The 12376-nt window shown below is 51.9% G+C and overlaps 1 protein-coding gene across 1 annotated transcript in view; it reads left to right on the forward strand.

The window, feature by feature from the left end:
- pld1a (phospholipase D1a) overlaps positions 1-12222 on the forward strand; it is a 52330-nt gene extending 40108 nt beyond the window's left edge. The window contains exons 2-26 of the mRNA XM_068751596.1: positions 3165-3380; positions 3493-3662; positions 3753-3895; positions 3972-4083; positions 4222-4287; positions 4539-4597; positions 4683-4775; positions 5296-5448; positions 5624-5773; positions 5875-5958; positions 6091-6172; positions 6471-6581; positions 6678-6863; positions 7025-7232; positions 7310-7438; positions 7528-7646; positions 8194-8307; positions 8551-8661; positions 8767-8855; positions 8929-9042; positions 9147-9196; positions 9284-9418; positions 9561-9714; positions 9923-10040; positions 10228-12222. Of these exons, the coding sequence (XP_068607697.1) occupies positions 3197-3380; positions 3493-3662; positions 3753-3895; positions 3972-4083; positions 4222-4287; positions 4539-4597; positions 4683-4775; positions 5296-5448; positions 5624-5773; positions 5875-5958; positions 6091-6172; positions 6471-6581; positions 6678-6863; positions 7025-7232; positions 7310-7438; positions 7528-7646; positions 8194-8307; positions 8551-8661; positions 8767-8855; positions 8929-9042; positions 9147-9196; positions 9284-9418; positions 9561-9714; positions 9923-10040; positions 10228-10452 (3159 nt within the window). The 5' untranslated portion in view covers positions 3165-3196 and the 3' untranslated portion in view covers positions 10453-12222. The remainder of the gene's footprint in view (positions 1-3164; positions 3381-3492; positions 3663-3752; positions 3896-3971; positions 4084-4221; positions 4288-4538; positions 4598-4682; positions 4776-5295; positions 5449-5623; positions 5774-5874; positions 5959-6090; positions 6173-6470; positions 6582-6677; positions 6864-7024; positions 7233-7309; positions 7439-7527; positions 7647-8193; positions 8308-8550; positions 8662-8766; positions 8856-8928; positions 9043-9146; positions 9197-9283; positions 9419-9560; positions 9715-9922; positions 10041-10227) is intronic.
- Positions 12223-12376: the final 154 nt, after the last annotated feature.

The following is a 12376-nucleotide window of genomic DNA, read 5'->3' on the forward strand; positions in this document are numbered from 1 at the left end:
GCCAGCCCACCCCCCACCAACGCCCCCCTCCCAGCACCCTCCACCCATCCCACACACACCCCCCCCCCCAGTCCCCCAGCCACCCCACGGCCCAGCCCACCCCCCACCAACCGCCCCCCATCCCGACCCCCGCACCCACCCCCCACCAACGCCCCCCATCCCGACCCCCCGCACCCACCCCCCACCAACGCCCCGCCCCCGCCCCCACCGCACCCCCCCCCCAATAAATAGATTGTGACCCCCCCCATACCCTGTCTATATGGCTCCCCCAGATCCCAGACTGGGGAACCCTCCCAACACCGTGAATGTGGGAACAACCCAGGGCTATATACACATGTATGTAGTGCGTTAAAATTTGGGGCAGGTGGGGCCCTCCCCTTATCTCCCCGCCTAGCACCCACGTGACCCCATGTGGTGCATTAAAATGGGGGGGGGGGGGGTTGCAGAGGGATGCTCGGTGAACGCCCCCAGCACCAGGCCCCCCACCGAACGCCATCTTCTCTGGGCCTCCCCGCTAACGTCCATGCCGTTTTCACACACGCAGGAGGACGATGATGGTCTGTAACCTGTGAAATCATCCCGACAGTGATGATGAGTCTTCCTCTTCTTCACACTCACACAATTGGGAGGCAGAGGTCAGGCGATTCCTGACCTTCGCCGATCGAGGGATGACTGTTTGAACAGATTTAGATCTGATTGGAGGTGGAGGGTCCTACGTAGATCCAGGTCAGAGGTGAGGAAGAGGACTTTTGACAGCACTGGTGAACCTTTAAATGATGAAGAGCAAACATGTTGGAAAAGTTTCTCCACTGGGGGGGGGTGGCGCTGAGTCTTGTTCGAGTTGGTCTCCAATAAGACAAACCTACAATCAGGAATACTGTTTCTATCAGGACAGCCGTGCTCTAACGGGGGGTGGGGGGCTGTCATGAATCCTGAGCCCGGAGGCTGAATGTTGGCGACTGACCCGAGATCTGATCCGTGTGCCGCGTCCCCCTCTGACCTCGCCGCCAGCAGGACGTCCTCAGAACAGGGTCTGTCTTTGAGCACGTTGTAAATATAAACAGGAGCTGCTTTCGTACGCGGGGCGTTCAGGATGCGGAACTTCAGGAACGTTTTTCCTCCCGTTTGTTTCTGCTGGTTAATGATGCAAGGGTCAACTTGTGACATCACCACATGGTCATCCATTGGAACCAATGACTGTCAGTTAATCATAAAGAAGAGGTATTTATTTATTTAAAGCGGCGGCGGGGACGACACTGCCACGAGTCACATGGCGGCTCGGTTTTGATGTTGCTCGTCATTTCTTTGCTTTAATCTTTACAGATAATTGACATTTCAGAGGGACGAGGGAGAGGTGCATGATATTTATATATAGCCAGCTCGCTGTTAAAGCTGTTGCCATGACAACAGGACAGGAAGCAGGAAGTAGGCAGCGTTGTTGGACGAGATAATGCCTTTGCGTTCTGACTTTCTTTGCTGCAGGCACAGATAGCGTGACCAGTATATTTCTACATGCGTGTGTTTGACATCCAAACTCGGGTCAGCATTCCCTAACGGGGGGGCCAACCAAGCGAGGGGGGTGGGGGGGGTATTCTTGGCACCTGGCGATAAGCACACAGTTAGAAATCCTCTGGAATGTGAAGCACTCTTTGCTTCCTGTTTCTGTATCGTCTCCACCGAGGCTCCAGGTCCAAAAACGCTGTAGGCCATTGATTGGCCGGAGAGAATGCTCTCTGCGTCATCAATGCGGGTCGAAGATTATGCCCACGGTCACCATGACGACCATCGACATTGCGGTAGTACGATCCTGTAAGGCAAACCCGCTTCCATTAAAAACTAGCCGAGTTGAGTTCAGGATCTCCTCCTGTGTTCGGAGCTGGACGATGGAACGCCTGGAACTCTGTGAAGAGGATTTGAGCCGTTGTGTCACTGGATCATTGTCTGTGTGACGGGAGGAGTTTACTGGGAGCGTGTTGGCTCTCGTTCAATGCTGGAGGAGTGTTTGCTCTCTCCTTATCTGCTGATTTACTGAAGGGAACATTTTTAGCTCCAAACGCAACATTTGGCTCAGAGTCGGGTTTGTGGACTGACTTTATAAATGTTCTTAACGGATGGGTGGAGGTAACGAGAGGATGGGAAGGTCTTGTTCCTGGACAAAAGCCTGCTCCTCGTCTTCTTTATTCCTTGCAGCCATCGCCTGGAGAAAGCTTGTGGGAATCCTTGTTCTGGTTGAACTGGTTTTTTGGCATTTTAATAAGTGTTTGTTGATGAAGAGTCAACTTTGGAAAAAGGCTGCTCAAACTGAAGAAGGTTAGATTTACATGAAAATGTCTCCGCCTGAGGAGAGGCGCGTCACATGTCTGCGAGGCTTTCTCAGACGGTTTGGGGTTTTGGCGTCGATCAGGTGACGCCCACCTGTGCTCTGTTGACACAGCAGATTCCAGCGCTCCACCCAAACCTTAACCCCCCCCGCTGCGGTTCCCACACAGTGTTATGAAACGTCCCATAAAAGGATCCTGAATTCAGAGAAGCAAAATGTTCCCGAATGTCCGGGGGCCAGAACGTCACGAAGGATATTTAATTCTGTTTTTTATTCTTCTTGCTTACAACATGTTATAAAAAGGGATTTATAGTTACATTTAAAATCTCAGCTGTCCTGGAGCAATGTGGATAGAGGCCATGTGACCTGAAGAACCCCCCCCCCCTCCTCCTCTTCAAACATCTGGTAACATTTAGTAGGTGAGTTAGAGGTTGGAGTTCTCTTCTCTGCGTCCTATTGGCTGCCACAAAGTCACCTGATATGATGAGAGGAAGCATGAGGAAGAGGAGGGTGTGCAGGTTAAACACATTCTTCTTCACAACATGAACAGAGACACGGTGAAAAGCGGCACGGATGCATGTTCAAAATATGACGTTATGGTGGGCGGAGCCTATCAGCTGATTCTATGTCGGGTTTAAAGCCGCAGGATAATGTCATCTCCTGACTTGCACCCTGCTAACATGCTAAATGATCATGTCTGTGGGGTTATACTGAGACTAAACGTTGCCTGATAGCAGAATGCTAACCTGTTGTGTCGTGCTAGCTCACTGTGTTAAAGCCAGGTGTGTCTCACCTGCAGCTGTGAGAACCTCCCATGCATTTATCGTGTAACATTATCTTGCAGGCTCGCCCTGCTCTGGGGGCTTCGCGCTGAGCATGCTGGGTACGGTTCCGCAAACGACCAGTAGCCTCAACCTGGTAAAGTCTGACGATCGCAACGCCACGGCGGCCGCGGACACGCGGGACGGAATCGAGATGGCCGACCTGGTGGAGAGCCTGGACACCAGAGAGCTGGACATCGGGGAGGGGGAGGAGATCGACTACGATGGAAACTACTTGGGTGATAGCAACGCGCTGATAAACCGCGTGCTTATCCCAGAGTGAGGCGGGAGGCAGGTCACTTTCTGTAGTGGGAGGAGCTACTGTTTGACCCCCCCTCCCCTCTCCTCCAGGAGACTGTCGCATCCCGTTTGCAGCCGTCTACAGTACGGTGGGCTTCAAGGAGGCCACGGCGAGGGTCTACCTTCCCACCGTTCCCACCACGGCCCGCATCCTGGAGGTGGAGCGATTCACTGCCGCACAAGACCGCTTCAACCTGTCGCACCACCGCAGCGTCAACAAGGTGCGGCACGCTCCACCAGGCGCTACGGTCACCCCGATCCAGTGTTCACCTCTCAACCCATCAGCGCGTGTGTGTGTGTGTGTGTGTCAGTCCCTGCCAGCCGTCTTCAGGATCGAGCTGAAGCATGGCGAGTTCACCTGGGTCATAAAGAGGAAGGAGAAACATTTCCTGGAGCTGCACAGAGAACTGAGGACCTACAAGACCTTCATGAGGATACCGCTGCCGTCACGCAGGTACGGTCACGCACCACCATTGGGCCGTTGGGAGGAAGCATGATGCGGCGTTTAATTCTTCTTTTGTCTCTGTCAGCCACACGGTGAGGAGGAGGACGGTGAGGAAGAGTGAAGTGAGGGAGATGCCCTCCCTGCCGAGAGGCGGGGGAGACGAGCTTGTGAGAGATGAGCAGGTGTCCAGCAGGAGGGTAGGTGTCGGCGTCCACCAATCACATCCTGACCTGTGTGTGTGTGTGTTTTATCATTAATATACTTACAGCTAACACACATGTTTCTGTGTGTGTGTGTGTGTGTGTGTGTGTGTGTGTGCGTGTGCGTTTTCACAGAGACAGTTAGAAGACTATTTGAACAAGCTGCTGAGGATGGCCATGTACCGTAAATATCACCATACAGTGAGTAAACACATTAACCCCTTCAACACACTCATGCAAACAAAATGTGAATATTTGAATTTGTGACATCACAAAAGCTTCGGTAGGATGACATCATCATCCGGTCTGCGTATCACCAGTCCTGCTTACAAGCATTCCGCCTCCTCGGCCGTGGGAATTAGCATTGTGCTTGTGTGCTAACTCATCATTGCGAAGTGTTTATCAGGTGTTCGGTGGACGCTCCCAGTCATTCGTCTGTTCTCTGTCCTCAGATGGAGTTCATTGATGTCAGCCAGATGTCTTTCATTCATGACCTGGGCCCCAAAGGACTGTGAGCATCTCCTCCTCTTCATTCTCTATTCTGTTAGCCGCTGCTGTGTGGTTTAACAAAAGTCATGTGACCTGTCCCCCCCCAGGGAGGGGATGATCTATAAGCGCTCAGGTGGACATCGCATCCCGGGGATGAACTGCTGTGGTCACAGCCGGGCCTGCTACCGCTGGTCCAAACGGTGTGTGACGCTGCCTGTTGCAAACGAGCTAAAGTTACCTGCAGCTGCTGCAGACGAGCTAACGTTAGCGGCAGCTGCTGCAGACGAGCTAACGTTACCTGCAGCTGCTGCAGACGAGCTAACGTTAGCGGTAGCTGCTGCAGACAAGCTTTTGTCTTGCTGAGGTCGCTGCTACCAAGCTGGTTGTCTTCTGGTGAATAAAACACATTTACAGCCGTGCTTTTCTTGGTGTTTGTTTTAAACATGGCTGTGATGGACTTTAGTTTTTAAAACATAGTGATCCAATCTGAAAACGTTCATCTTAGAGGCCTTCTCGGACCAGCTGCACTCCTCTTCATCCGACTGGTTATGTGAGCAGATTTATTCTTATCTTCCAAAGACAACAAAAATAATCCCACACATTGGAAACGTTCGGCCGTCCACCTACATCCTCATCCTACATGCTGTCCTGAAACAAGAACCGGAGCACTCCAGAAATCCTGATGAAGAAGATGATGATGATGATGGTTGTCCTGTGCAGGTGGCTGGTGGTGAAGGACTCCTGCCTGCTCTACATGAAGCCGGACTCCGGGGCAATCTCCTTTGTCCTGCTCCTGGACAAAGAATTCAGCATCAAGATGGACTCCAAAGACACCGAGACCAAACACGGCGTCCGGATCGACAGCCTCTCCAGGTGATGCCTGTACCTCTCTCTCTCTTTGTCTTTTAAAATTAATACGGACTTAATCTAAATGAATGGAAGCATTGATCGAACCCATTAAACATGGTTTAATGATTTATTTGAGAATGAGACCCAACAGTTGACCCAAGAACCAGAACCTCAAGCAGATCTGCACCCCCCCCTTCAGGACGCTGGTGTTTAAGTGCAGCAGCTACAGACACGCCCGCTGGTGGGGTCAAAACATCGAGAACTTCGCCAGGAGTCACGCGAAGGCATTCCTCCGGGATCACCGCTTCGGATCGTTTGCCCAGGAGCAGGAGAACGTCCTGGCCAAATGGTGAGGAGAGAATGGACAGAGGTCCTCCTGGCCAAATGAGGACAACAAAATGAATCCAGCTGTTCAGGAGATCTGAATCTGCATCTGGATCATCTCCGCAGGTATGTGAACGGGAAGACCTTCATGGAGGACGTAGCCAACGCTCTGGAGGAGGCTAAAGAGGAGATCTTCATCACTGACTGGTGGTGCGTTTGATGACCTCAGTGTCATTGTTTCAGCAGCTGAATGTGATCAGTGTTATGTCAAGTCTGTGTTTTGAATACACGAACCGCTGAATATCTCACGCAGTCGTTTGGTCCTGCCTGTCCTCCTGCCAGGCTGAGTCCAGAGATCTTCCTGAAGCGGCCGGTGGTGGAGGGCAACAGGTGGAGGCTCGACTACACCCTCAGGCGCAAAGCGGTGAGTGGACGGCCGAGCTGAAGGACCGGACTCACGGCGCCGCTGCGTGAACACGCAGACCTGGATTCTGTGCCATTAGAACAGGATCGGCGTCCTGCCACCTGTCAGGAGGACCCACCTCCAGCCGGGGCGCAGGCGTCAGGGACAGTTCAACGAGGGTGATATAGAACCCTTTAATCACGTGGTGCGTTCAGGTGAACCTGCTGACGGACAGACGGACGGACGCTGGTGAAAACCTGACAGGATGAAACAGGAACAGGAAGGTGTGTCATGGCGGCGTTGTGCTCCCGTCCTGCAGCAACAGGGGGTGAGGATCTTCATCATGTTGTATAAGGAGGTGGAGCTGGCGCTGGGCATCAACTCCGGCTACAGCAAGAGGACCCTCATGCACCTGCACCCCAACATCAAGGTACCCGAAGGGCCTCGGTTTAAATGCTGCGTTTACAAGGAGCGCCGGCATCCCAGCGAGTCCCTGAACGGTTCCGTCGGTTCTGTTTGGGCTCAGGTGATGCGTCACCCGGACCACGTCTCCTCCTCCGTCTACCTGTGGGCGCATCACGAGAAGATCATTGTCATTGACCAATCGGTAGCGTTTGTGGGTGGGATTGACCTCGCCTATGGCCGCTGGGACGACAGAGAGCACCGGCTGACGGACGTCGGCAGCGTGACGCGCTCTGTGGCCCTGGAGCAGGTCAGGCGCTCACAGCTGATTGGACCATTTATGGGCGGAGTCACTTCCTGTCTCCCCAGATTGTCACCAAAAGGGAAACCAGCAGCAAATAAATATCAAATGAACGCCTGTGAGCAGTCGTGGTGGTGTTGTTTTAGCTTTAGCGTTGTTGTCGTCCTCAGGCCGGTCCCACCAGCGCTCCGTCCTCCACGGTCACATTCGGCGTGGACGTCGGCAGCAACGGAGCGGGGACGCCGCCCAGCGACCCGGCAGACCTGCCTAAGCTGAAGGGGATTGGTCGGACCAGGAGGGCTCGCTTCAGTCTGTACAGGCACCTCCACAAACACACTTTGCAGCCCGCCGACAGCGTGAGCAGCGTGGACAGCGCCGGTAGGGGAGCGGAAGGCGGGTTCATCGGGTCATCACGAGTCCACGTTCTGTAAGTAACGCAGTACATCTGTGCGTAGGAAGTGGATCAGTGCGGAGCCTGAAGATGGGCGTCGGGGAGTTGCAGGGAAACACTCGCTTCTGGCACGGAAAGGACTACTGCAACTTCGTCTACAAGGACTGGATCCAGCTGGAGAAACCTTTTGATGGTCTGCTGACTGTCCAACAACTGAGCGTCCCTCTGAAACCACTTTAATGGAAACAAACCAGGGATTTTCTTTCTGCTTCCTGTCACCAGATTTCATCGACCGCTACACGACTCCCAGAATGCCTTGGCATGACATCGCCTCAGTGGTTCACGGCAGAGCCGCCCGCGATGTGGCCAGACACTTCATTCAGCGTTGGAACTTCACCAAAGTACTGTTCCAAGTTTAAAGGAGCGTGAGCCGATTGGTGGAACACCAGGGAGGGTTCTAGTCAGGTGTTCTTTAGTCCATTAGCAGGATGCAGAAAGAGGGTTCTAGTCAGGTGTTCTTTACTCCGGTAGCAGGATGCAGAAAGAGGGTTCTAGTCAGGTGTTCTTTAGTCCGGTAGCAGGATGCAGAAAGAGGGTTCTAGTCAGGTGCTCTTTAGTCCGGTAGCAGGATGCAGAAAGAGGGTTCTAGTCAGGTGTTCTTTACTCCGGTAGCAGGATGCAGAAAGAGGGTTCTAGTCAGGTGTTCTTTAGTCCATTAGCAGGATGCAGAAAGAGGGTTCTAGTCAGGTGCTCTTTAGTCCGGTAGCAGGATGCAGAAAGAGGGTTCTAGTCAGGTGTTCTTTACTCCGGTAGCAGGATGCAGAAAGAGGGTTCTAGTCAGGTGTTCTTTAGTCCGGTAGCCTAGTCATGTGGGAAACTCATCTGCATCTCCTCACTCATCTTCTCCCTGTCTTCATGTTCCTCCTGTTTTTACCTCTGTGCCGACAGATCATGAAGCCAAAGTATCGCTCTCTGTCGTACCCGTTCCTGCTGCCCAAATCTCACTCCAGCGCCGGCGAGCTCCGGTACCAAGTCCCTGACTGCGTCAACACTAAAGTTCAGGTGAGGCCGGTTTCTACTGGGTCCTACAGCGGCACCATCATCTTTTATCAGAACAAAACGGTTTCTCTAGGGCTTCTGTCCTTTAATGACTCGCTGCTGTAACAAATTTAAAATACTTGATAAGATAGAAGATGAGAAGACGCCTCCACCAACGCATAACAGGTTATAGAAGGTTATGGTACAGACATTCGTAGGTTGTGGGAGGAGTCTAGTGTCCCCAGTGACCTCACCTCTGTGTGCCAGGTGCTGAGGTCAGCAGCTGATTGGTCGGCGGGTATTAAGTACCACGAGGAGTCCATCCATCACGCCTACATCCAGGTCATTGCCAAGAGCAAACACTACATCTACTTAGAGGTACGTCAGCCTGGACCCGGAGTCGCCGTCTCCATGGAGACGTCAGTAATCATCTCATCAAGTTGCGGAGACTGGACCCTATTGATTAGCCTGCCCTCCCATCAGAACCAGTTCTTCATCAGCTGCGCCGACAACAAGATGGTCCACAACAAGATCGGAGACGCCATCATTGAACGCATCATCAGAGCGCACAAGTCAGTGTCCTCTGTGATAACGGGGAGGGAGACGGAGCGGGACGTCTGTCAGCTGACGTGTGTTTGCTCACAGGGAGGGGAAGAGGTACCGCGTCTACGTCGTCACTCCCCTGCTTCCTGGTTTCGAAGGTGACATCACCACTGGGGGAGGGAATGCCCTGCAGGCTGTCATGCACTTCAACTACAGGTGAGCCTCACCCGCGTTTAAGCTCAGGTGGAGGTTTCTCCCCATTGAGGCGACTCAGTCCAGGATGTTCTGATGGGGGGGGGGTCTTTCAACCTTCTCCTCAGAACCATGATCCGAGGAGAACACTCCATCATCTCCCAGCTGAAGAGAGAGAGTAAGAACGACTGTAGACTCTGATGCCTGATAGGAGGCGAGTTAGAAAAGAGCTAAGCTCCTCCTCTCCTCCTCTTGCCCCCCCCAGTGGAGGACCAGTGGATGAACTACATCTCGTTTGCTGGTCTTCGGACCCACGCTGAGCTGGAGGGCCGACTGGTGACGGAGCTCATCTACGTCCACAGTAAGATGCTGATCGCTGACGACGACACCGTCATCATCGGTGAGTCCGCGAATCTGTCCTGTGTTTAAAGTATGGCGTGTCACCGTGGCGCTCTCTGCTGGTGCGCGTTCGCACTGCAGCAACTCCCGTCTTTCTCACACAGTCCCATTCAGGTCGTGTCTTCCGCTGGCATTTGTTTCAGGTTCTGCTAACATCAACGACAGAAGCATGATGGGTAAACGTGACAGCGAGGTAGCGGTGATTGTCGAGGACTCTGAAAAGGTTCCCTCGGTGATGGACGGACAGGAGTACGAAGCAGGAGCCTACGCCCTTCATCTCCGCCTGGAATGCTTCAGGTGTGTCTGGAGATACATAAAAAAATATACCAGCTGTGAGATAAGATCAGATGGACTGTTACCGGGCCTCTGTGAAAAGGTTCTGGTGGGTCCGGATGGGAAGACCAGACGTGTAGAAGCCTGTTCTAACGAGACGTTTACGTTTTGATTAGTACCTGAGGTCATGTGTTCACCAGGTATAGGCTTAATACCGGATCTCTCTGAACAGGACGGTCCTCGGGGGCCACACCAACGCCAGTATCGACCCGATGGACCCCATCAGCGATCGCTTCTACAAGGAGGTGTGGATGACCACGGCCGGCCGCAACGCCACCATTTATGAGAAGGTATGGTCCCGCCTCCCAGTCCTCTGTCCCAGCAGCAACTCCATCTGACTGGGAGAGGAGGCAGAGGGTCCACCAGGGTCCACCAGGGTCCATGAAGGCATAGCGCCTCTCTGCAAACTGAACCGGGTCTTCTTCCATCGGTTCCTTGTTCATTTTTCACCTGGACATCCTTCGTGTTTCACTGCAGGTGTTCCGGTGCCTTCCCTCCTCTCTGGTGAGAAACATGGCTGAACTGGAGCAGTACCAGTCCAAACCAGGCTTAGCCCAGACGGATCTGGCCCGCGCTCAAGAGGAACTGCGCAAAATCCGCGGCTTCCTCGTCCAGTTTCCTCTGGACTTCCTGTCCGAGCAGAACCTCATGCCCTCCGTGGGCACAAAAGAGGCCATGGTCCCAACGGAGATCTGGACGTAAAGGACGCTGCAGCAAGTTGATCTGGACCGGTTCTGATTTAGAAGAGTCTCCCCCTGGTAGAACTCTGATCTGACATGAACTGATTGTTTATGCTTGTGACTCTGATGAAGCTGTGGCGATGAAGAACACACACATTTTGGGTTTTGGGAATCAAAACTCAGGACCGTCATAAAAGCTGAAGGACGTGAGGAATTCTGGAGCCGACTGAGACCGGAACAAAGTTCTGACAGCACCACAGAGATGCTGAGTTTGCGATGTTGTCGTTGGGGTGACGATGCATTCGCTGTCTTCACGGGCGAAGGCTTCCGTTTAGGAGGGGTCGGCATCGGATGACATCACTTTAGACCGATGACATCACTATGGTGAGATGTGACAACGTGACGGTCCACTACAGAGAAGTCGGAAAAAGTTTTTAGCTGCGAATATTTACCGTTAAATCAACTCTCTAGTTCACCACAATGAAATGCTCTCTGATTGGCCTATTTAGTTTCTGCAGTGACATCATCAGGACCTTACCCGTAATGATGTCACAGTTTACCTTCTTCCGTGTGATGACCAATTAGAGGACGCGTGCCAAGAATCTATCGCACACTGACGAACGCGTCACAAACCGTCGGCGTCGTTTCTTCTTTGTCCTGCAGATGGCGCCAGCGTCCAGTCTCAGATAGAGATCAATAGAAAGAGTCTCAGCAATGGGTGATCAGAGATGATCAAAACCACAAATCAATGAATCCATCCAACGAGGCACGAGAAGTCTTTGACAGTCGACCCTCAGGCCGAACAGTCCTCATTTCCACCAATCAGGTTGCACGTTTAGGGGGTGAAGGAGGGGCCTATAAGGAACCTCCAGGTGAGCCCCCCCCCCACCTCCACGCTCAACAACCTCCTGGTGAGCCTGATGAGGAAGACACATGATGAAGAAGAACCTTGTTTTCTGTCTCTGTTCACTCAAATGAAGAGAAATAAAGTTTTGACTGACTGGTTTAGATTTTTTTTAGATGTTTGAACATATTTCAGGAGCGTTGGACCTTTTCTGACTGAAGCTGGAAATCAACGCAGGACATTTGATTTACTTCTGTCCGTTGTTGGATTAAAAGTCCAGAAACTCTTCATCATCTTCGTTCCTCTCCAGGTGGAAATGTTGTGGTTTATTTTCTGTCCTGTTTTTGAACCCAGATTTATTTTTAAACCACTTTCCATGAAATATTGATTTACTGATGGGACCAGATTATTGATAACTGAAGTTTATTGATTTGTGATGCATTGATGGGCTTCTTTCTGTATTTGTCGCCATGGATATTTGAACTTTGTGGCTGACTGTTGATACAGTAATATATCTTTATATATCTTCTGTTTTAAAGCTGAACGCTCATTTAACTCCTGGTTTAAACGAGTTTATAGAATCATCCTGGCTACTTTTTTTAATCTGATGGAATAATGTCAGTAGTTAATCGTATTTGTGTAACGATGATGTCATCATGTGGAGTCGACATTTAAATGAACATTTGTTGCTTTGGGATAAAGTCGTGCATCACATGTGTCTCCAGTGGTTTCTTCTGGATTCCCAGTCTCACGCCAGTTTAATCCACTTCTGATTCAGTCACATCAGTTCAGATCTGGTCTCCTTCATCTGTGGTCCTGGATCAGATCCATTTCTGTTCTTCGTCTCAGCAACTTCACCTTCCTTCTGTCTGTCCTTTCTCCTTCCTGTCCTGGACAGGAAGTACAGAATGTAAACCGCTGAATACAAAGGACAAATTAAAAAGTATTTAGGAACGTGTATTTGTACTATCAGAGCACTGCTGTTTGTGTAGTATTCATGTCCACGCAGTGAACGCCTCCAGGACCAAGCCTCTTCATTTCATTTTCTGGCAGGATGTCATGAACGCACCTGTGGGACAGGAGCCAATCAGACCTGACCTGA

The sequence above is a fragment of the Brachionichthys hirsutus genome, chromosome 18 (genome assembly GCF_040956055.1).
Source record: "Brachionichthys hirsutus isolate HB-005 chromosome 18, CSIRO-AGI_Bhir_v1, whole genome shotgun sequence".
Taxonomy (NCBI): domain Eukaryota; kingdom Metazoa; phylum Chordata; class Actinopteri; order Lophiiformes; family Brachionichthyidae; genus Brachionichthys; species Brachionichthys hirsutus.